Source organism: Stenella coeruleoalba (assembly GCF_951394435.1).
Source record: "Stenella coeruleoalba genome assembly, chromosome: 3".
Taxonomy (NCBI): Eukaryota; Metazoa; Chordata; class Mammalia; order Artiodactyla; family Delphinidae; genus Stenella; species Stenella coeruleoalba.
This window is the reverse complement of record NC_137148.1, coordinates 158,158,113-158,183,579: the sequence shown is the minus strand read 5'-3', so window position 1 is coordinate 158,183,579 and position 25,467 is coordinate 158,158,113. Positions and strand designations below refer to the sequence as shown.

Here is a 25,467-nt window from a genome sequence, read left to right as displayed (position 1 = left end):
GGTTAACCTCTCTTAACAAAAGGAAACTAAAGTTAGTTCACAGACATCTCTGTGAACCAGCCCAGAAGGTACAGACACACACAAGAGTCATTAGGAAATGATATGAAATAAATACCACTTACCAGTCAGTGGCTGCTACTACCATACCTCATCTTTAACAAAGCATGCTAGTGTAAGAAAAGCTCCTTACTACTCTCCATTTCTAAATTTACACATCAAACTCCAAAGGAAATACTGACACAGAATATACTAATTGAAAGACAAAAGGAAACCAAAATTTGCTTTCAGATGAATGTGCCATGTCTCAGAGGTGTATATCAAAGACATATATCTACCAACCCTCTTCTCTTGGTTTACTTTGCACAGACATTGCAACAGAACAGGAATCTATATTTTGCAACATTTGGGTACATACATAACTTCTACAACCATGTGCAAGGAAGGAAGAGTGTCCCAAGACAACTAAAACTTTGCTGATCCAAAATTCAGACTTGAGGTAATGCCAAGTATGATTATGTGCCTGAAACTTCCCCTTATCAGGTTCAAAGAAATACAAACGTCTCTGATTAGGGCGAATCCTCATACGGTGCTGGGTGAGGGAATCTGGATGCTGCTAGAACATCCAAAAGTACATTCACATATCCTGAGGTGAGAGACATCTGGTCTACTCGAGACCCCAAGGGCAAGATGGAGCCAGGGTCCTGGACACCAAAGATCACCTGGAACATTACAACATGGAAACACCACTCATGGTGCACAAGAGGGGACACTTTTCCTTCCATACACCCCCTTCCCATCCAGTGTCCCTGGGATCAGGCACAAGCATGAAAGTGGGAGGTGGGGAGATGGGAGATGTAAAGAGATTAAATGTGATGGAAAGACCACTGGGTCTGTCACGGCTATAAGCCAGTCACATCATCTCCATAAAGGGCTAATTTAGCATCCCTCCCAAATAACTGACCTGTGACATCCAGGTGGAAGGAGACCCTCTGGCCCCTAGCTTCACAGCTGTACACTCCAGCATCCACCTTCCCTGCCTGCTGCACCACCAGCTGCCGGGTGCAGCCCTTGGCTTCCACACGCACTTTCGAGCTCGAACTCAGCTTCTTTCCATCCTTGTACCACGTCACCTCCGTCTGGGCCTGGGCCACCTCGCAGCTCAGCGTGGCACTGGCCCCCGCTACGGCCTGCACTTCACTGCGTGCTGGCTGCTCCTTGGCAAACACCACCTTGGGCTCTGGGGAAGGGAGGGATGCATAGGGTCAAAGATACCATCTAAGTCAAGATGCAGCACTGTGGAAAGAACGACTAAACAGGAAGGCAGGAAGACAGGAAACTTCTCCAGGCTTTGCACCAGCTGTGTGACCTAGAGAAGCTCCACCACCTTCTCAGCAACAAGTGACACACTTTATTTCTACGTTCTCCTGATCTATGTAGGCTGTTCCGGTGAGAAGCTGGGAAAGACTTCTCCCCTGCACAAATCCTCTAGGAGAGGAGCCGTAGAGTCATGCATTCCTCAGCCTTCCTAGATGAGGCCAGAGTCTTTCCCATACAGTTGTGCAGGTCATGTTCTCATCTACAGTGAATGAGAGTTCCTGAGACTCCACCCTCTTGCCTATTCTCAGTATTGTCGACTGTTGGCAACCTGGTGGGAGTGAAGTTACACCATCTGGCTGTCTATTGCATGGTCCTGATGATTCACAAAGTGAAGAATCTTTATGAATTTTTTGGTCATTCTGTGGTTTACTCTTCTGTGGTGTCACTGTTCAAGTTTTCCACAAGTTTCAAAATTAGCATTGTCTGTTTTTTCCATATTCATTTAGGAGCTCTTTATATAAATAAATGCTATAGAGTGTTGATGCTTATGTGTGTTTACCTGTCCTCCCCATTTTCATGCTCTACCTTTTCATTCCTTTATGATGTTTCTGGTGAAATTAAGTTATTTAATTAAGTCTGTTACAGGCAGATATATCAATTTGATATCAATTTGTCCTTTGTGGTTTCTGCATTTATGTTCTGTTTAAAAATCCTTCATTATCCTGAGGCCATTAAATAACCTCTATTATCTGATAAAAGCTTGTTCTACCTTTCATACAGAGGTCTCTAACCTGCCTGGAGTTGGTTCTTTGTGTTCTAGGAGGTAGATTCCAGTGTTATTTTATTTTTCCATATAGTTAATGGTCTTAGTACCATTTATGAAAAGACCCTCCTTTCTCTCCACCTCAGCGTGAACTCACCATTCCAGTCCCTTGGGCTATTTATCTATCTCTGCACTGAGACCCACTTGTCCAAACTGCTGTAACTTAAAATAAAAGTCTTGATTTAGGTTAGAGCAAATGTCCTCATTCTGTTCTTTGACTGGCTTTTGCAATCAACTTGTCAATATTCTCACACCCAAAAGACCTATTATTTGGGGTTTAATGGGAATTGAACACTTCTAGGTCTTCCATAGATTCGTATCCATTTATTTGTATCTTTTTGCCTGCCTCTCTACAATGTCTAATCATTTCTCCCACAAAGTGTCTCAAGATCCTTTCTTAGACTTGGAACCAGTAAAATGACCCATCTAATGTTATTGTAACTCTGAAAATTTCATTTTCCAGTTTCTTGTTTCTGGTATATAGCTATAGAACTGTTTTCTGTATTTTTTTTTTGGTACATGGGCCTCTCACTGTTGTGGCCTCTCCCATTGCAGAGCACAGGCTCCGCACACGCAGGCTCAGTGGCCATGGCTCACGGGCCCAGCCGCTCCGCGGTATGTGGGATCTTCCCGGACCAGAGCATGAACCCATGTCCCCTGCATCGGCAGGTGGACTCTCAACCACTGCGCCACCAGGGAAGCCCTCTATATTATTTTTGTATGCGGTAATGTTTCGCAACTCTCTTACTAAGTGTAGTAATTAATGTTTCTAGATTTTCTAAACTGATAATCATATCATCTGTGAGTTCCAATTTCCCTCCTTACTGTGCTTTAAATGTAGCATTACAGTGGTGAAAATTGGTTTCCTTGTCTTGTTCCCTACTTCAAAGGCAATGCTTTCAAGTTTCACTTTATGTGCGATGTTAGCTAGTTTTCTCTACACTACCAATTATTAAATGAAAGAAGAACATTTTATTTATACTTTGGTAAGAATTTTATGGCAGGAATTGATGCTAAATTTTATCAAGTATTTCTCCTGGATATATGATGTTATATTTCATTGAGTATTTTTAATCTCCATTTATTGGGGAAATAGTATCATTTTTCTTTTATTTTCTTGACGTCAATCTTTCTATACATTTTCTACTGTTCCTTGTGTTAGATAAACCTTGCACTCCTGCAATAGGACTGTTCTCAGAGTGTATTTTCCTCTTGATAACCTGTTGAATTCAGTTTGCTACTATTTTGTTGAAGATATTAGCCTTGATATCATCAATAAATTAAACTGCGTTACTTCTTCATATTTACCTTATCAGATTTTGGTATCAATGATATGTTCTACACATAAAATGAATTAGAGAGTGTATTCCATTTATCAATACTACAGAAGAATCTGTATGAACATGGAATAATTGCATTCCAGAATACTCAGCACAATTTAACAGTGGAGTGAGTGGGTTTAGATTTCTGCTGTGAGATTATTTATTATGGTTCCATTTATTTAAAAGACTATCAGCTGGCAGAAAAAGCTTTCGACAAAATTCAACACCCATTTATAATAAAAACCCTCCAGAAAGTAGGCATAGAGGGAACTTACCTCAACATAATAAAGGCCATATATGACAAACACACAGCCAACATCATTCTCAATGGTGAAAAACTGAAAGCATTTCCTCTAAGATCAGGGACAAGACAAGGTTGTCCACTCTCACCACTCTTATTCAACATAGTATTGGAAGTTTTAGCCACAGCAATCAGAGAAGAAAAAGAAATAAAAGGAATCCAAATCGGAAAAGAAGAAGTAAAGCTGTCACTGTTTGCAGATGACATCATACTTTACATAGAGAATCCTAAAGATGCCACCAGAAAACTACTAGATCTAATCAATGACTTTGGTAAAGTAGCAGGATACAAAATTAATGCACAGAAATCTCTTGCATTCCTATACACTAATGATGAAAAATCTGAAAGAGAAATTAAGGAAACACTCCCATTTACCATTGCAACAAAAAGAATAAAATACCTAGCAATAAACCTACCTAAGGAGACAAAAGACCTGTATGCAGAAAACTATAAGACACTGATGAAAGAAATTAAAGATGATACAAACAGATGGAGAGATAGACCATGTTCCTGGACTGGAAGAATCAACATTGAGAAAATGACTATACTACCTAAAGCAATCTACAGATTCAATGCAATCCCTATCAAACTACCAATGGCATTTTTTACAGAAGTAGAACAAAAAATTTCACAATTTGTATAGAAACATAAAAGACCCCAAATACCCAAAGCAATCTTGAGAAAGAAAAACAGAGTTGGAGGAATCAGGCTCCTGGACTTCAGACTATACTACAAAGCTACAGTAATCAAGACAGTATGGTACTGACATGAAAACAGAAATATAGATCAATGGAACAGGATAGAAAGCACAGAGATAAACCTGTGCACATATGGTCACCTTATCTTTGATGAAAGAGGCAAGAGTATACAGTGGAGGAAAGACAGCCTCTTCAATAAGCGGTGCTGGGAAAGCTGGACAGGTACATGTAAAAGTATGAAATTAGAACACTCCCTAACACCATACACAAAAATGAACTCCAAATGGATTAAAGACCTAAATGTAAGGCCAGACACTATAAAACTCTTAGAGGAAAACAAAGGCAGAACACTCTATAACATAAATCACAACAAGATCCTTTTCGACCCACCTCCTAGAGAAATGGAAATAAAAACAAAAGTAAACAAATGGGACCTAACGAAACTTAGAAGCTTTTGCAGAGCAAAGCAAACCATAAACAAGACGAAAACACAACCCTCAGCATGGGAGAACATATTTGCAAATGAAGCAACTGACAAAGGATTAATCTCCAAAATTTACAAGCAGCTCATGCAGCTCAATATCAAAAAAACAAACAACCCAATCCAAACATGGGCAGAAGACCTAAATAGACATTTCTCCAAACAAGATATACAGATTGCCAACAAACAAACGAAAGGATGTTCAACATCACTAATCATTAGAGAAATGCAAATCACAACTACAATGAGGTATCACCTCACACCAGTCAGAATGACCATCATCAAAAAATCTACAAACAATGAATGCTGGAGAGGGTGTGGAGAAAAGAGAACCCTCTTGCACTGTTGGTGGGAATGTAAATTGATACAGCCACTATGGAGAACAGTATGGAGGTCCCTTAAAAACTAAAAATAGAACTACCATATGACCCAGCAATCCCACTACCTGGTATATACCCTGAGCAAACCATAATTCAAAAACAGTCATGCAGGGCTTCCCTGGTGGCGCAGTGGTTGGGAGTCCGCCTGCCGATGTAGGGGACACGGGCTCGTGCCCCAGTCCGGGAAGATCCCACATGCCGCAGAGCGGCTGGGCCTGTGAGCCATGGCCGCGGAGCCTGCGCGTCCGAAGCCTGTGCTCTGCAACGGAAGAGGCCACAACAGTGAGAGGCCCGTGTACCCATCCCCCCAAAAAAAGAGTTATGTACTACAATGTTCATTGCAGCTCTAATTTACAATAGCCAGGACATGGAAACAACCTAAGTGTCCATCAACATGAATAGATAAAGAAGATGTGGCACATATATACAATGGAATATTACTCAGCCACAAAAAGAAACGAAATTGAGTTTTTTGTAGTGAGGTGGATGGACCTGGAGTCTGTCATACAGAGTGAAGTAGTCAGAAAGAGAAAAACAAATACCATATGCTAACACATATATATGGAATCTAAAAAAAAAAAAAGGTTCTGAAGAACCTTGGGGCAGGACAGGAATAAAGACGCAGACATAGAGAATGGTCTTGAGGACATGGGGAGGGGGAAGGGTAAGCTGGGACAAAGTGAGAGAGTGGCATGGTCATATATACATTAAAATAGATAGCTAGTGGGAAGCAGCCACATAGCACAGGGAGATCAGCTCGGTGCTTTGTGACCACCTAGAGGGGTGGGATAGGGAGGATGGCAGGGAGACGCAAGAGGGAGGAGATATGGGGATATATGTATATGTATAGCTGATTCACTTTGTTATAAAGCAGAAACTAACACACCATTGTAAAGCAATTATACTCCAATAGAGATGTTTAAAAAAATGATTATCGGCTGTACAACTTGTCTATTTTCCATTGTGTGAGTTTTGCCATAGTTTCTAGGAATTGATCAATTTGTAATCCTCTGTTCTTTGTGAATTTTGTATTCACATTGCAGCAAAATATGGATCTATATTTTGCTCCATCTGTGTTCAGAGAACTTACCTATCAATGTGAAAATTGCTGTCCCAGGACACCTGAAACTTTATAATACAAAATTCAGCCATGAAATAATTCCAAGTATTATTGTGTGACCAACATTTTCCCTTATTCTGCTTCAATGAATTGAAACATCTCTTACTAACAGGAACCTCAAGTGTTCTTGGTAAGGATCTAGATGATCTGCCACAAAAACCCCAGTGGACAGATATCTCGTCTACCTCAGTCCTATGCAACAGGTAGACCCAGAGTGACAGACACCAAAGACCACCAATGGAGTCTGAACAAGCTAGGAAAATGTGACTAAGGATTATTACATGGAAAACAACCTATGATATAAAAGAACTGCCTCTCTCCCTCCAGGATACACCCAACAATCCATGTTTCCATGAACTTAGATTTAGAAATGTTTTCTGCATATTGACTTCTTTAAACACGAATCCTACTCAAGAATCGTACACAGTCAAAAAATAATTTTGGGGGTTCTCTGAATTGATAATCACATCATCAGCATATTCCAACTTTAGATTCATGAAAACTTTTGCCAGTGATTTTATGATCCTTCATACTTGACTCAGTGGTTAGTCAGTGTACTGTCACTCACAGCAGGGTCTCCAGATACCCATTAACTGGGATGTTGCTGTTGCTACTATTGTATATGTATTTTATAATAATAAAAAAAAGAACACTTTTATACAATTTGCTAAGAATATTATGGAAGGAACTGATGCTCCATTTTATCAAATCTTTGCCTCGATATAGGACATTTAAATTTAATCAAATATTTGATTCTGTGCTCATTGAGATGATCACATTTTTTGCATTCAATCTCTTAATGTCAAGCCTTATATCTATTAACGTTGCCAACATTCAACCCAAGGTGCAATCCTAGACTATGACTTTCATAACTGATCTCTACCCCCTGCATACATGACTGAATTCCTTTTACTAACACTTAATTTATGATTTGGGCTTTGATAACCACAATAGATACGTCTGGAATTTCACTCATTCTTCCTGCCTTTCTTGTGTGGTTCTGGTATCTATGTCATATTCTTTGCATAAAGAAAGTTATGGAGTGCATCTCCTTCTTCTGTCTCTAAGACCATCTCCGCAAGCATGGAATAATAGTTTTTCAGGATATTTTGGAGAGTGTACCAGAGAACTACGAGGTAGTTCTTGAGAATATTTTTCACTATTCTTCCAACTGATTGAAAAGTCATACAACTCTTTGAGATTTCTATATCTTCTTGTGTCAGTTTTCATACAGCTGGCCAGGATTTAGTCAAATTTCACAACTTTTTAAAGCTGTTATTTAAAAACACTCTCTAATATTCTCCAAATGCCACATTTTACAGAAATGCCTGGTCGGATCTGGGATATCTATACACACCCATAAATAATCGTATGGTCGCACGGTCTCAAACAGTTACGGGTTGGCACCTAGGAGTCAATGTGGATTGGCAGCCCACCCCAACACAGCATGAAGACTCTCTTCACACAAGATGAGTAACCTAATTTCTTAGACTGCCCATTCTTCCAGCCACGAGGCAGAGACACTCACTAACCTTTAGGAAAATGCAACGAAATAAAGACTACTTTGCCCGTCAGAGACAGCAGCTGGTACACTAACTCCTCATTAGCAAAGCAGACTGATGGGGCAGAAGCGAACTTTTCCTTTCTGTTCCTAAATTCATCAAAATAAGGCCACGGGGAATACTGACCCACATCATTCAAACAGTTTGAAGACAAAGACAAAATCTTATTGCATTTAAGAAGATCACCCTACATAGCACAGGTCACTCTATACCATTCCTCCTTTCTTCCTCCCTTTACAAGATCGTGACAAAACTTGGGCCTATCTTCTGCTACCTACAGGCAACCGGAGCTTCCCTATCCAGGAAAAGGAAGGAAGGGCATCCCAGAAACATGAATCTGATCATCAAAAGTTCACTCCTAAGATAATTCCAAGCTGGATTGTGGACCAGTATCTCCACTAATCCGGGATCAAGGAAGTTGAAACCCCATCTGACAAACTAAGACGCAGCATGAGCTGCCGGATGAGGACATGTTGTAGGTGTTATGATAGATATATGATGAGAGGAAAGCCACATATCCCCAGGCTGACCTAAGACGCCATGCCTCAGGGAGAGCCAGGAACAAGAGGAAGGCTCTAGGCACGTGCTAAGAAATGTGACTGGGCCTTCATGCATGGAAACAGGTGGACACAAAGGGCCCCTCTTACTTCCACACCCACCCTCTCCATCCATCCTTCCCCTGGCAAAAATGGCTATAAACGTGGGACGTGGAAGACTGGGAGGCTACAGGTGGCTGAACACCGTCTGTCAGGCCGCAAGACCGTCCCCTAATCACCTCCAAACAGGCTAGCTTAGTATCCTCCTCCAGGACTGACCTGTGACATCCAGGTGGAAGGAGACCCTCTGGCCCCCGGCCTCGCAGCTGTACTCCCCGGCGTCTGCCTTGCCCGCCTGCTGCACCACCAGCCGCCGCCCTCGGCCCGTGGCCTCCACACGCACTTTCGAGCTCGAACTCAGCTTCTTTCCATCCTTGTACCACGTCACCTCCGTCTGGGCCTGGGCCACCTCGCAGCTCAGCGTGGCACTGGACCCTGCCACGGCCTGCACTTCACTGAGTGCTGGCTGCTCCTTGGCAAACACCTCCTTGGGCTCTGGGGACAGGGAGGGATACACGGGTCAAGGACACCATCTCAGTCAGGAAGGCAGCCCTGGGCAAAAGAGACCTGAGTGGAGAGCCGTGGGCCAGGCGGGTGCGAGGGGTGCGGAGGTGGGGCGGGGGCCAAGCTGGAGATTTCTCCAGGATCTGCACCAGCCGTGTGCCCCGCAGAAGTGCCCCTGCCTTTCTCAGCAACAAGTAAAACAAGTGATGCATTCTCCCCCGTGTCCGCGAGAGCTGGTCCGGGGAGTGGGGGGCTGGGGGGAGGGTGCGCTTTTTGAAGAGACTTCTCCCATGCTCATAGCATCTGCGGGTCACACGCAAGTGTTCCCAAAACTTCCCAGATGGGGCCACAGTCCTCTCCATACGCCTAAGCAGGGAACTTTGCACCTGCAGTCCATGGAAATCACTGAGGCTCGGTGCCCTGGCCTACACTTAGTACGGTCAACTTGTGGCAATCTCTGGGGAGTGCTGGCACCTCCCCGTGGCTTTCTTTTCCAATGTCTGAGGAATAAAGAAGCTGTGAACCTTTCCCCGTATGACTGGGGTCCCCATTACTCTTTTGTTCTTCGTGGTGACACTATTCAAATTTTTGCCCACTCACCAACAGTAGGCTCTGTCTTCTCTCCATCTCTAAGCACTCTTTATGCATTGAAATACTAGAGAAGGACAGATTGCTAGCTTTCAAGGTTACTCCCAACCGTGGGACTCCCATTTTCACTATGTGATCGAGTCCTCCGATGAATCAAAGTTATTCCTTTCAGTAGTGTCACCGATGTCCATTACAGTCCTTTGAGTTTGGAGCATTTGTGTTCCCTTTAGAAAATCTTCCCTTACCTTCCGTCTTTAAAGACCCACGGTATCACCGGACTGTCTTTTGGTTTGTACCTTTTCACACTGAGGTTTCTAACCCACCACGAGTGTACTTTTGTGTGCGCTGTGAATTGTCAGTACAGTTTAAGTTTTCCCTGTGGGTAAGTGGTCCAACCACTATTTATGAAGACAACATCCCTCCTCGACTTCTCGAACGCACAGCACAGCAACAGATAAAATTGTGACAGCAGGGAGGGGGCTGGGAGACAGACGGAGGGGGGATTTGTCCATGGTAGTGCAGGAAACCACTGCTGCAAAGAGCTACTTCTGACCTCACTACTACGTTCCTCTGATGCGGTAAATATCGCCGCACTGGGATCCCCTTATCTTGAAAACTATATAGCCTCACAATAATTCTTGACTACGGTTCCTCTCACCGCGCTTCTGCAAGCAAATAGCATGTTGGCTGTACCTTGCCTTTGGAATCTGCCTGCTATTCTACCATCCGACCACCCAAAACACAAATTTGCTTCGATTTTCATTGTTAATCAACATCGCTGATTTTTCTCCACAGATTACGTTCCATCGATGGAAACCTCTGACTCTCTCTCAAGAATGTGCGCTAATTTCCCCACATACTCTGGTAGCACCTTTTATCAGACCTGGAATTAGGAACATGATACAATTGTGCCATTTTAACTCTTTCACAAAACTTTCACTTGCCCAACGTTCCTCACCAGGACTTAGCTGAGGAAATGTCTTCTGCATGTTCATTCTCTTACACCCTAATCTTACTCAACAATCGTACACAGCCTAATGATTGATCCATCGCATTGTCTGAGTTGATAATCACACCATCAGCAAGTTCTACCTTGAGTTTTTCTAAACCCTTTGCCAGTGATTTTATGCTCCTCCTGAATCCGCTCAGTGGCTACAGAGGCCCACGTGTGTTCTCCCTCACATCAAAGATTGGCAGGGACACATTAAGTGGGATGCTGCTCTTGTTGTTGCTGTTGTTGTTGTTGGAGGAATTTTATTATAACGTTACAAAAGAACACTTTTGTACAATATGCTAAGAATTATATGGCAAGAACTGGTGCTCAGTTTTCTTACTCTTTTTGTCTGGATTTCGGACGATCAAATTTCATCAACCATTTGATTCTCTATTCGTTCAGAGGACCACATCCTCTTGCATTCAATCTCTTAATGCCAAGCTTTATATATATTAATGATGCCAACATTCAGGCCAACGTGCAATCCTGGACTAGGACTCTCATCACTGATCTCCACCGCGTGGATGAATGGCCGAATTCCTTTTGCTAACATTTCATTTATGATTTTGGCTGTGATATTCGCAATACATACGTCTGGAATTTCATTCATCCTTCCTGCCTTTCTTCAGCAATTCTGGTATGCGTCGATGTTATGTTCTGAATTTAAAGAGACTTATGGAGTGCATCTCCTTTTTCTATCTCTAAGACCATCTCCACAAGCACGGAATAACAGTTTTCCAGGATAGTTTGTAGACTGTACCAGAGAAGTACCAGGTAGTTCTTGGGAAGATTTTTCATTATTCGTCCTACTGACTGACAAGTCATAAAACTCTTTGAGTTTTCTACATCTTCTTGTGTCAGTTTTCATACAGTTGTCCAGGATTTAGGCAAACTTCACAACTTTTCAAAGCTTTTATCTTAGAACACTCTCTAATATTCTCCGAATGCCACATTTTACAGAAATGCCTGGTGGGATCTGGGATATCTATAAACACCCATAAATCATCCTGTGGTGTCACGGTCTCAAACAGTTACAGGTTGGCACCTAGGAGTCAATGTGGAATGGCAGCCCACCCCTACTCAGCATGAAGGCTCTCTTCACAGAAGACGAGTAACCTGATTTCATAGACTGCCCTATGTTCCAGCCACGAGGCAGAGACACTCACTAACCTTTAGGAAAATGCAACGAAATAAAGACTGCTTTGCCAGTCAGAGTCTGCTGCTAGTACACTAACTCCTCATTAGCAAAACAGACTGATGGGGCAGTAGCGACGTTTTCCTTTCTGTTCCTAAATTCATCAATATAACACCATTGGGAATACTGACCCGCAGCATCCAAACTGTTTGAAGACAAACACAAAATCCTACTGCATTTAAGACGATCACCCTAAATAGCACAGGTGACTCTATTCAAATCTTCCTTTCTTCCTCCCTTTGCAAGATCGTGACAACAAACTTTGCCTATCTTCTGCTACCTACAGGCAACTGGAGCTCTCCTATCCAGGAAATTGAAGGAAGGGCATCCCAGAAACCTTAAAACTGATCATCCAAAGTTCACTCCTAAGATAATTCCAAGCGAGACTTGGTGGCCAACATCTCCACTAATCTGCGATCAATGAAATTGAAACCCCATCTGGCAACCCAAGACCTGGCATGAGCCATGCGGTAGGTGTCAGGAAAGACGTACCATGGGAGGAATGTCACATATCCCCAGGCTTACCTCAGACCCCAAGCATTAGGGAGAGCCAGGTCGCGAGACCAGGAACAACAGGAAGACTCTGGGCAGGTGCTAAGACACCATGACTGGGCCTTACCGCATGCAGACAGGTGGACACAAATGGCCCCCCTTCCTTCCATGCCCACACTCTCCATTTATCCTCCCCTGGGCAAAAATAGCTATAAATGTGGGACGTGGAAGACTGGGAGGCTACAGGCGAGTGAACACCCGTCTGTGGAGGCCGCAAGACCGTCCCCTCATCACCTCCAAATAGGCAAGCTCAGTATCCTCCTCCAGGACTGACCTGTGACATCCAGGTGGAAGGAGACCCTCTGGCCCCCGGCCTCGCAGCTGTACTCCCCGGCGTCTGCCTTGCCCGCCTGCTGCACCACCAGCCGCCGCCCTCGGCCCGTGGCCTCCACACGCACTTTCGAGCTCGAACTCAGCTTCTTTCCATCCTTGTACCACGTCACCTCCGTCTGGGCCTGGGCCACCTCGCAGCTCAGCGTGGCACTGGACCCTGCCACGGCCTGCACTTCACTGCGTGCTGGCTGCTCCTTGGCAAACACCACCTTGGGCTCTGGGGACAAGGAGGGATACATGGGTCAAAAACAGCATCTCAGTCAGGAAAGCAGCCCTGTGCAAAAGAGACCTGAGTGGGGAGCCGTGGGCCAGGCGGGTGCGAGGGGTGCGGAGGTAGGGTGGGGGCCAAGCTGGAGACTTCTCCAGGCTCTGCACCAGCCGTGTGCCCTGCAGAAGTCCCCCTGCCTTTCTCAGCGACAAGTAAAACAAGTGATGCATTCTCCCCCGCGTCCGCGTGAGCTGGTCCGGGTGTTGGGGGGGTCGGGGTAGGGTGCGCTTCAGAAGAGACTTCTCCCCTGCTCATGGCTTCTGCGGGGTCACACGCAAGTGTTCCCAAACCTTCCCAGATGGGGCCACAGTCCTCTCCATACGCCTAAGCAGGGAACTTTGCACCTGCAGTCCATGGAAATCACTGAGGCTCGGTGCCCTGGCCTACACTTAGTACGGTCAACTTGTGGCAATCTCTGGGGAGTGCTGGCACCTCCCCGTGGCTTTCCTTTCCATTGTTGGAGGAATAAAGAAGCTGAGTGCCTTTCCCCGAACGACCGGGGTCCCCATTACTCTTTTGTTCTTCCTGGGGACCCAATTCATATTTTTGCCTACTCACCAATAGTAGGCTCTCTCTTCTCTCCATCTCTAGGCACGCTTTATGCATTGAAATACTAGAGAAGGACAGATTGCTAGCTTTCAAGGTTATTCCCAACTGTGGGACTCCCATTTTCACTATGTGATCAAGTACTCTAATGGATCAAAGTTTTTCCCTTCGAGAGTGTCACCGATGTCCATTTCAGCCCTTTGAGTTTGGAGCATTTGTGTTCCATTTAAGAAATCTTCCCTTACCTTCCGTCTTTAAAGAAACCTCGGTATCACCGGACTGTTTTTTCGTTTGTACCTTTACACACTGAGGTTTCTAACCCACCATGAGTGTCCTTTTGTGTGTGCTGTGAATTGTCAGTACAGTTTAATTTTTCCCTATGGGTAAGTGGTCCAAGCACTATTTATGAACACAACATCCCTCTTCAACTTCTCGAACACAGAGCACAGTAACAGATGAAATTGTGGCGGCGGAGAGGGGGCTGGGTTGGGGGCGGAGGGGGGATTTGTCCCTGGTGGTGCAGGAAACCACTGCTGCAAGGAGCTCTTGCTGACCTCACTACTAAATTCCTCTGATGCGGTAAATATCGCCGCACTGGGATCCCCTTATCGTGAAAACTATATAGCCTCACGATCATTCTTGACAACGGCTCCCAGGAAGGGCTCCTACCGTGCTTCTGCAAGCAAATAGCACATTGGCTGTACCTTGCCTTTGGAATCTGCCTGCTATTCTACCATCCGACCACCCAAAACACAAATTTGCTTCGATTTTCATTGTTAATCAACATCTCTCATGTTTGTCCTCAGATTACTGCCCGTCCAAGGAAACCTCTGACTCTCTCTCAAGAATGTGTACTAATTTCCCCACATAGTCTTGTAGCACCTTTTATCAGACCTGGAATTAGGAATATGATACAATTGTGCCCATTTAACTCTTTCACAAATGCCACGGGGAATACTGACCCGCAGCATCAAAACTGTTTGAAGACAAAGGCAAAATCCTATTGCATTTAAGAACATCACCCTAAACAGCACAGGGGACTCTATTCCAATCCTCCTTTCTTTCTCCCTTTGCAAGATCATGACAACAATCTTGGCGTATCTTCTGCTACCTACAGGCAACTGGAGCTTCCCTATCCAGGAAATTGAAGGAAGGGCGTCACATTAGCCTCAAATCTGACCATCCAAAGTTCACTCCTAAGATAATTCCAAGCGGGACTTGGTGGCCAACATCTCCACTAATCTGCGATCAATGAAATTGAAAACCCATCTGGCAAACCAAGACCTGGCATGAGCCATGCGGTAGGTGTCAGGAAAGAAGTTCCATGGGAGGAAAGTCACATATCCCCAGGCCTACCTCAGACCCCAAGCATTAGGAAGAGCCAGGGTCCCGATACCAGGAACTACAGGAAGACTCTGGGCAGGTGCTAAGACACTGTGACTGGGCCTTACCGCATAGAGACAGATGGACACAAATGGCCACTCTTCATTCCACGCCCACACTCTCCATCTATCCTCCCCCGGGCAAAAATAGCTATAAATGTGGGACGTGGAAGACTGGGAGGCTACAGGCGAGTGAACACCCGTCTGTGGAGGCCGCAAGACCGTCCCCTCATCACCTCCATATAGGCTAGCTTAGTATCCTCCTCCAGGACTGACCTGTGACATCCAGGTGGAAGGAGACCCTCTGGCCCCCGGCCTCGCAGCTGTACTCCCCGGCGTCTGCCTTGCCCGCCTGCTGCACCACCAGCCGCCGCCCTCGGCCCGTGGCCTCCACACGCACTTTCGAGCTCGAACTCAGCTTCTTTCCATCCTTGTACCACGTCACCTCCGTCTGGGCCTGGGCCACCTCGCAGCTCAGCGTGGCACTGGACCCCGCCACGGCCTGCACTTCACTGCGTGCTGGCTGCTCCTTGGCAAACACCACCTTGGGCTCTGGGGAAGGGAGGGATGCATAGGGTCAAAGATACCATCTAAGTCAAGATGCAGCACTGTGGAAAGAACGACTAAACAGGAAGGCAGGAAGACAGGAAACTTCTCCAGGCTTTGCACCAGCTGTGTGACCTAGAGAAGCTCCACCACCTTCTCAGCAACAAGTGACACACTTTATTTCTACGTTCTCCTGATCTATGTAGGCTGTTCCGGTGAGAAGCTGGGAAAGACTTCTCCCCTGCACAAATCCTCTAGGAGAGGAGCCGTAGAGTCATGCATTCCTCAGCCTTCCTAGATGAGGCCAGAGTCTTTCCCATACAGTTGTGCAGGTCATGTTCTCATCTACAGTGAATGAGAGTTCCTGAGACTCCACCCTCTTGCCTATTCTCAGTATTGTCGACTGTTGGCAACCTGGTGGGAGTGAAGTTACACCATCTGGCTGTCTATTGCATGGTCCTGATGATTCACAAAGTGAAGAATCTTTATGAATTTTTTGGTCATTCTGTGGTTTACTCTTCTGTGGTGTCACTGTTCAAGTTTTCCACAAGTTTCAAAATTAGCATTGTCTGTTTTTTCCATATTCATTTAGGAGCTCTTTATATAAATAAATGCTATAGAGTGTTGATGCTTATGTGTGTTTACCTGTCCTCCCCATTTTCATGCTCTACCTTTTCATTCCTTTATGATGTTTCTGGTGAAATTAAGTTATTTAATTAAGTCTGTTACAGGCAGATATATCAATTTGATATCAATTTGTCCTTTGTGGTTTCTGCATTTATGTTCTGTTTAAAAATCCTTCATTATCCTGAGGTCATTAAATAACCTCTATTATCTGATAAAAGCTTGTTCTACCTTTCATACAGAGGTCTCTAACCTGCCTGGAGTTGGTTCTTTGTGTTCTAGGAGGTAGATTCCAGTGTTATTTTATTTTTCCATATAGTTAATGGTCTTAGTACCATTTATGAAAAGACCCTCCTTTCTCTCCACCTCAGCGTGAACTCACCATTCCAGTCCCTTGGGCTATTTATCTATCTCTGCACTGAGACCCACTTGTCCAAACTGCTGTAACTTAAAATAAAAGTCTTGATTTAGGTTAGAGCAAATGTCCTCATTCTGTTCTTTGACTGGCTTTTGCAATCAACTTGTCAATATTCTCACACCCAAAAGACCTATTATTTGGGGTTTAATGGGAATTGAACACTTCTAGGTCTTCCATAGATTCGTATCCATTTATTTGTATCTTTTTGCCTGCCTCTCTACAATGTCTAATCATTTCTCCCACAAAGTGTCTCAAGATCCTTTCTTAGACTTGGAACCAGTAAAATGACCCATCTAATGTTATTGTAACTCTGAAAATTTCATTTTCCAGTTTCTTGTTTCTGGTATATAGCTATAGAACTGTTTTCTGTATTTTTTTTTTGGTACATGGGCCTCTCACTGTTGTGGCCTCTCCCATTGCAGAGCACAGGCTCCGCACACGCAGGCTCAGTGGCCATGGCTCACGGGCCCAGCCGCTCCGCGGTATGTGGGATCTTCCCGGACCAGAGCATGAACCCATGTCCCCTGCATCGGCAGGTGGACTCTCAACCACTGCGCCACCAGGGAAGCCCTCTATATTATTTTTGTATGCGGTAATGTTTCGCAACTCTCTTACTAAGTGTAGTAATTAATGTTTCTAGATTTTCTAAACTGATAATCATATCATCTGTGAGTTCCAATTTCCCTCCTTACTGTGCTTTAAATGTAGCATTACAGTGGTGAAAATTGGTTTCCTTGTCTTGTTCCCTACTTCAAAGGCAATGCTTTCAAGTTTCACTTTATGTGCGATGTTAGCTAGTTTTCTCTACACTACCAATTATTAAATGAAAGAAGAACATTTTATTTATACTTTGGTAAGAATTTTATGGCAGGAATTGATGCTAAATTTTATCAAGTATTTCTCCTGGATATATGATGTTATATTTCATTGAGTATTTTTAATCTCCATTTATTGGGGAAATAGTATCATTTTTCTTTTATTTTCTTGACGTCAATCTTTCTATACATTTTCTACTGTTCCTTGTGTTAGATAAACCTTGCACTCCTGCAATAGGACTGTTCTCAGAGTGTATTTTCCTCTTGATAACCTGTTGAATTCAGTTTGCTACTATTTTGTTGAAGATATTAGCCTTGATATCATCAATAAATTAAACTGCGTTACTTCTTCATATTTACCTTATCAGATTTTGGTATCAATGATATGTTCTACACATAAAATGAATTAGAGAGTGTATTCCATTTATCAATACTACAGAAGAATCTGTATGAACATGGAATAATTGCATTCCAGAATACTCAGCACAATTTAACAGTGGAGTGAGTGGGTTTAGATTTCTGCTGTGAGATTATTTATTATGGTTCCATTTATTTAAAAGACTATCAGCTGGCAGAAAAAGCTTTCGACAAAATTCAACACCCATTTATAATAAAAACCCTCCAGAAAGTAGGCATAGAGGGAACTTACCTCAACATAATAAAGGCCATATATGACAAACACACAGCCAACATCATTCTCAATGGTGAAAAACTGAAAGCATTTCCTCTAAGATCAGGGACAAGACAAGGTTGTCCACTCTCACCACTCTTATTCAACATAGTATTGGAAGTTTTAGCCACAGCAATCAGAGAAGAAAAAGAAATAAAAGGAATCCAAATCGGAAAAGAAGAAGTAAAGCTGTCACTGTTTGCAGATGACATCATACTTTACATAGAGAATCCTAAAGATGCCACCAGAAAACTACTAGATCTAATCAATGACTTTGGTAAAGTAGCAGGATACAAAATTAATGCACAGAAATCTCTTGCATTCCTATACACTAATGATGAAAAATCTGAAAGAGAAATTAAGGAAACACTCCCATTTACCATTGCAACAAAAAGAATAAAATACCTAGCAATAAACCTACCTAAGGAGACAAAAGACCTGTATGCAGAAAACTATAAGACACTGATGAAAGAAATTAAAGATGATACAAACAGATGGAGAGATAGACCATGTTCCTGGACTGGAAGAATCAACATTGAGAAAATGACTATACTACCTAAAGCAATCTACAGATTCAATGCAATCCCTATCAAACTACCAATGGCATTTTTTACAGAAGTAGAACAAAAAATTTCACAATTTGTATAGAAACATAAAAGACCCCAAATACCCAAAGCAATCTTGAGAAAGAAAAACAGAGTTGGAGGAATCAGGCTCCTGGACTTCAGACTATACTACAAAGCTACAGTAATCAAGACAGTATGGTACTGACATGAAAACAGAAATATAGATCAATGGAACAGGATAGAAAGCACAGAGATAAACCTGTGCACATATGGTCACCTTATCTTTGATGAAAGAGGCAAGAGTATACAGTGGAGGAAAGACAGCCTCTTCAATAAGCGGTGCTGGGAAAGCTGGACAGGTACATGTAAAAGTATGAAATTAGAACACTCCCTAACACCATACACAAAAATGAACTCCAAATGGATTAAAGACCTAAATGTAAGGCCAGACACTATAAAACTCTTAGAGGAAAACAAAGGCAGAACACTCTATAACATAAATCACAACAAGATCCTTTTCGACCCACCTCCTAGAGAAATGGAAATAAAAACAAAAGTAAACAAATGGGACCTAACGAAACTTAGAAGCTTTTGCAGAGCAAAGCAAACCATAAACAAGACGAAAACACAACCCTCAGCATGGGAGAACATATTTGCAAATGAAGCAACTGACAAAGGATTAATCTCCAAAATTTACAAGCAGCTCATGCAGCTCAATATCAAAAAAACAAACAACCCAATCCAAACATGGGCAGAAGACCTAAATAGACATTTCTCCAAACAAGATATACAGATTGCCAACAAACAAACGAAAGGATGTTCAACATCACTAATCATTAGAGAAATGCAAATCACAACTACAATGAGGTATCACCTCACACCAGTCAGAATGACCATCATCAAAAAATCTACAAACAATGAATGCTGGAGAGGGTGTGGAGAAAAGAGAACCCTCTTGCACTGTTGGTGGGAATGTAAATTGATACAGCCACTATGGAGAACAGTATGGAGGTCCCTTAAAAACTAAAAATAGAACTACCATATGACCCAGCAATCCCACTACCTGGTATATACCCTGAGCAAACCATAATTCAAAAACAGTCATGCAGGGCTTCCCTGGTGGCGCAGTGGTTGGGAGTCCGCCTGCCGATGTAGGGGACACGGGCTCGTGCCCCAGTCCGGGAAGATCCCACATGCCGCAGAGCGGCTGGGCCTGTGAGCCATGGCCGCGGAGCCTGCGCGTCCGAAGCCTGTGCTCTGCAACGGAAGAGGCCACAACAGTGAGAGGCCCGTGTACCCATCCCCCCAAAAAAAGAGTTATGTACTACAATGTTCATTGCAGCTCTAATTTACAATAGCCAGGACATGGAAACAACCTAAGTGTCCATCAACATGAATAGATAAAGAAGATGTGGCACATATATACAATGGAATATTACTCAGCCACAAAAAGAAACGAAATTGAGTTTTTTGTAGTGAGGTGGATGGACCTGGAGTCTGTCATACAGAGTGAAGTAGTCAGAAAGAGAAAAACAAATACCATATGCTAACACATATATATGGAATCTAAAAAAAAAAAAAGGTTCTGAAGAACCTTGGGGCAGGACAGGAATAAAGACGCAGACATAGAGAATGGTCTTGAGGACATGGGGAGGGGGAAGGGTAAGCTGGGACAAAGTGAGAGAGTGGCATGGTCATATATACATTAAAATAGATAGCTAGTGGGAAGCAGCCACATAGCACAGGGAGATCAGCTCGGTGCTTTGTGACCACCTAGAGGGGTGGGATAGGGAGGATGGCAGGGAGACGCAAGAGGGAGGAGATATGGGGATATATGTATATGTATAGCTGATTCACTTTGTTATAAAGCAGAAACTAACACACCATTGTAAAGCAATTATACTCCAATAGAGATGTTTAAAAAAATGATTATCGGCTGTACAACTTGTCTATTTTCCATTGTGTGAGTTTTGCCATAGTTTCTAGGAATTGATCAATTTGTAATCCTCTGTTCTTTGTGAATTTTGTATTCACATTGCAGCAAAATATGGATCTATATTTTGCTCCATCTGTGTTCAGAGAACTTACCTATCAATGTGAAAATTGCTGTCCCAGGACACCTGAAACTTTATAATACAAAATTCAGCCATGAAATAATTCCAAGTATTATTGTGTGACCAACATTTTCCCTTATTCTGCTTCAATGAATTGAAACATCTCTTACTAACAGGAACCTCAAGTGTTCTTGGTAAGGATCTAGATGATCTGCCACAAAAACCCCAGTGGACAGATATCTCGTCTACCTCAGTCCTATGCAACAGGTAGACCCAGAGTGACAGACACCAAAGACCACCAATGGAGTCTGAACAAGCTAGGAAAATGTGACTAAGGATTATTACATGGAAAACAACCTATGATATAAAAGAACTGCCTCTCTCCCTCCAGGATACACCCAACAATCCATGTTTCCATGAACTTAGATTTAGAAATGTTTTCTGCATATTGACTTCTTTAAACACGAATCCTACTCAAGAATCGTACACAGTCAAAAAATAATTTTGGGGGTTCTCTGAATTGATAATCACATCATCAGCATATTCCAACTTTAGATTCATGAAAACTTTTGCCAGTGATTTTATGATCCTTCATACTTGACTCAGTGGTTAGTCAGTGTACTGTCACTCACAGCAGGGTCTCCAGATACCCATTAACTGGGATGTTGCTGTTGCTACTATTGTATATGTATTTTATAATAATAAAAAAAAGAACACTTTTATACAATTTGCTAAGAATATTATGGAAGGAACTGATGCTCCATTTTATCAAATCTTTGCCTCGATATAGGACATTTAAATTTAATCAAATATTTGATTCTGTGCTCATTGAGATGATCACATTTTTTGCATTCAATCTCTTAATGTCAAGCCTTATATCTATTAACGTTGCCAACATTCAACCCAAGGTGCAATCCTAGACTATGACTTTCATAACTGATCTCTACCCCCTGCATACATGACTGAATTCCTTTTACTAACACTTAATTTATGATTTGGGCTTTGATAACCACAATAGATACGTCTGGAATTTCACTCATTCTTCCTGCCTTTCTTGTGTGGTTCTGGTATCTATGTCATATTCTTTGCATAAAGAAAGTTATGGAGTGCATCTCCTTCTTCTGTCTCTAAGACCATCTCCGCAAGCATGGAATAATAGTTTTTCAGGATATTTTGGAGAGTGTACCAGAGAACTACGAGGTAGTTCTTGAGAATATTTTTCACTATTCTTCCAACTGATTGAAAAGTCATACAACTCTTTGAGATTTCTATATCTTCTTGTGTCAGTTTTCATACAGCTGGCCAGGATTTAGTCAAATTTCACAACTTTTTAAAGCTGTTATTTAAAAACACTCTCTAATATTCTCCAAATGCCACATTTTACAGAAATGCCTGGTCGGATCTGGGATATCTATACACACCCATAAATAATCGTATGGTCGCACGGTCTCAAACAGTTACGGGTTGGCACCTAGGAGTCAATGTGGATTGGCAGCCCACCCCAACACAGCATGAAGACTCTCTTCACACAAGATGAGTAACCTAATTTCTTAGACTGCCCATTCTTCCAGCCACGAGGCAGAGACACTCACTAACCTTTAGGAAAATGCAACGAAATAAAGACTACTTTGCCCGTCAGAGACAGCAGCTGGTACACTAACTCCTCATTAGCAAAGCAGACTGATGGGGCAGAAGCGAACTTTTCCTTTCTGTTCCTAAATTCATCAAAATAAGGCCACGGGGAATACTGACCCACATCATTCAAACAGTTTGAAGACAAAGACAAAATCTTATTGCATTTAAGAAGATCACCCTACATAGCACAGGTCACTCTATACCATTCCTCCTTTCTTCCTCCCTTTACAAGATCGTGACAAAACTTGGGCCTATCTTCTGCTACCTACAGGCAACCGGAGCTTCCCTATCCAGGAAAAGGAAGGAAGGGCATCCCAGAAACATGAATCTGATCATCAAAAGTTCACTCCTAAGATAATTCCAAGCTGGATTGTGGACCAGTATCTCCACTAATCCGGGATCAAGGAAGTTGAAACCCCATCTGACAAACTAAGACGCAGCATGAGCTGCCGGATGAGGACATGTTGTAGGTGTTATGATAGATATATGATGAGAGGAAAGCCACATATCCCCAGGCTGACCTAAGACGCCATGCCTCAGGGAGAGCCAGGAACAAGAGGAAGGCTCTAGGCACGTGCTAAGAAATGTGACTGGGCCTTCATGCATGGAAACAGGTGGACACAAAGGGCCCCTCTTACTTCCACACCCACCCTCTCCATCCATCCTTCCCCTGGCAAAAATGGCTATAAACGTGGGACGTGGAAGACTGGGAGGCTACAGGTGGCTGAACACCGTCTGTCAGGCCGCAAGACCGTCCCCTAATCACCTCCAAACAGGCTAGCTTAGTATCCTCCTCCAGGACTGACCTGTGACATCCAGGTGGAAGGAGACCCTCTGGCCCCCGGCCTCGCAGCTGTACTCCCCGGCGTCTGCCTTGCCCGCCTGCTGCACCACCAGCCGCCGCCCTCGGCCCGTGGCCTCCACACGCACTTTCGAGCTCGAACTCAGCTTCTTTCCATCCTTGTACCACGTCACCTCCGTCTGGGCCTGGGCCACCTCGCAGCTCAGCGTGGCACTGGACCCTGCCACGGCCTGCACTTCACTGAGTGCTGGCTGCTCCTTGGCAAACACCTCCTTGGGCTCTGGGGACAGGGAGGGATACACGGGTCAAGGACACCATCTCAGTCAGGAAGGCAGCCCTGGGCAAAAGAGACCTGAGTGGAGAGCCGTGGGCCAGGCGGGTGCGAGGGGTGCGGAGGTGGGGCGGGGGCCAAGCTGGAGATTTCTCCAGGATCTGCACCAGCCGTGTGCCCCGCAGAAGTGCCCCTGCCTTTCTCAGCAACAAGTAAAACAAGTGATGCATTCTCCCCCGTGTCCGCGAGAGCTGGTCCGGGGAGTGGGGGGCTGGGGGGAGGGTGCGCTTTTTGAAGAGACTTCTCCCATGCTCATAGCATCTGCGGGTCACACGCAAGTGTTCCCAAAACTTCCCAGATGGGGCCACAGTCCTCTCCATACGCCTAAGCAGGGAACTTTGCACCTGCAGTCCATGGAAATCACTGAGGCTCGGTGCCCTGGCCTACACTTAGTACGGTCAACTTGTGGCAATCTCTGGGGAGTGCTGGCACCTCCCCGTGGCTTTCTTTTCCAATGTCTGAGGAATAAAGAAGCTGTGAACCTTTCCCCGTATGACTGGGGTCCCCATTACTCTTTTGTTCTTCGTGGTGACACTATTCAAATTTTTGCCCACTCACCAACAGTAGGCTCTGTCTTCTCTCCATCTCTAAGCACTCTTTATGCATTGAAATACTAGAGAAGGACAGATTGCTAGCTTTCAAGGTTACTCCCAACCGTGGGACTCCCATTTTCACTATGTGATCGAGTCCTCCGATGAATCAAAGTTATTCCTTTCAGTAGTGTCACCGATGTCCATTACAGTCCTTTGAGTTTGGAGCATTTGTGTTCCCTTTAGAAAATCTTCCCTTACCTTCCGTCTTTAAAGACCCACGGTATCACCGGACTGTCTTTTGGTTTGTACCTTTTCACACTGAGGTTTCTAACCCACCACGAGTGTACTTTTGTGTGCGCTGTGAATTGTCAGTACAGTTTAAGTTTTCCCTGTGGGTAAGTGGTCCAACCACTATTTATGAAGACAACATCCCTCCTCGACTTCTCGAACGCACAGCACAGCAACAGATAAAATTGTGACAGCAGGGAGGGGGCTGGGAGACAGACGGAGGGGGGATTTGTCCATGGTAGTGCAGGAAACCACTGCTGCAAAGAGCTACTTCTGACCTCACTACTACGTTCCTCTGATGCGGTAAATATCGCCGCACTGGGATCCCCTTATCTTGAAAACTATATAGCCTCACAATAATTCTTGACTACGGTTCCTCTCACCGCGCTTCTGCAAGCAAATAGCATGTTGGCTGTACCTTGCCTTTGGAATCTGCCTGCTATTCTACCATCCGACCACCCAAAACACAAATTTGCTTCGATTTTCATTGTTAATCAACATCGCTGATTTTTCTCCACAGATTACGTTCCATCGATGGAAACCTCTGACTCTCTCTCAAGAATGTGCGCTAATTTCCCCACATACTCTGGTAGCACCTTTTATCAGACCTGGAATTAGGAACATGATACAATTGTGCCATTTTAACTCTTTCACAAAACTTTCACTTGCCCAACGTTCCTCACCAGGACTTAGCTGAGGAAATGTCTTCTGCATGTTCATTCTCTTACACCCTAATCTTACTCAACAATCGTACACAGCCTAATGATTGATCCATCGCATTGTCTGAGTTGATAATCACACCATCAGCAAGTTCTACCTTGAGTTTTTCTAAACCCTTTGCCAGTGATTTTATGCTCCTCCTGAATCCGCTCAGTGGCTACAGAGGCCCACGTGTGTTCTCCCTCACATCAAAGATTGGCAGGGACACATTAAGTGGGATGCTGCTCTTGTTGTTGCTGTTGTTGTTGTTGGAGGAATTTTATTATAACGTTACAAAAGAACACTTTTGTACAATATGCTAAGAATTATATGGCAAGAACTGGTGCTCAGTTTTCTTACTCTTTTTGTCTGGATTTCGGACGATCAAATTTCATCAACCATTTGATTCTCTATTCGTTCAGAGGACCACATCCTCTTGCATTCAATCTCTTAATGCCAAGCTTTATATATATTAATGATGCCAACATTCAGGCCAACGTGCAATCCTGGACTAGGACTCTCAT

At 43.7% G+C, this 25,467-nt stretch overlaps 1 protein-coding gene across 1 annotated transcript in view; it reads right to left on the bottom strand.

The window, feature by feature from the left end:
• OBSCN (obscurin, cytoskeletal calmodulin and titin-interacting RhoGEF) overlaps positions 1-25,467 on the bottom strand; it is a gene marked incomplete at both ends in the record, with an annotated part of 178,879 nt that overhangs the window by 88,732 nt on the left and 64,680 nt on the right. The window contains 5 exons of the mRNA XM_079915848.1: positions 962-1,237; positions 8,820-9,095; positions 12,708-12,983; positions 15,239-15,514; positions 23,097-23,372. Coding sequence (XP_079771974.1) covers positions 962-1,237; positions 8,820-9,095; positions 12,708-12,983; positions 15,239-15,514; positions 23,097-23,372 — 1,380 coding nt within the window. The remainder of the gene's footprint in view (positions 1-961; positions 1,238-8,819; positions 9,096-12,707; positions 12,984-15,238; positions 15,515-23,096; positions 23,373-25,467) is intronic.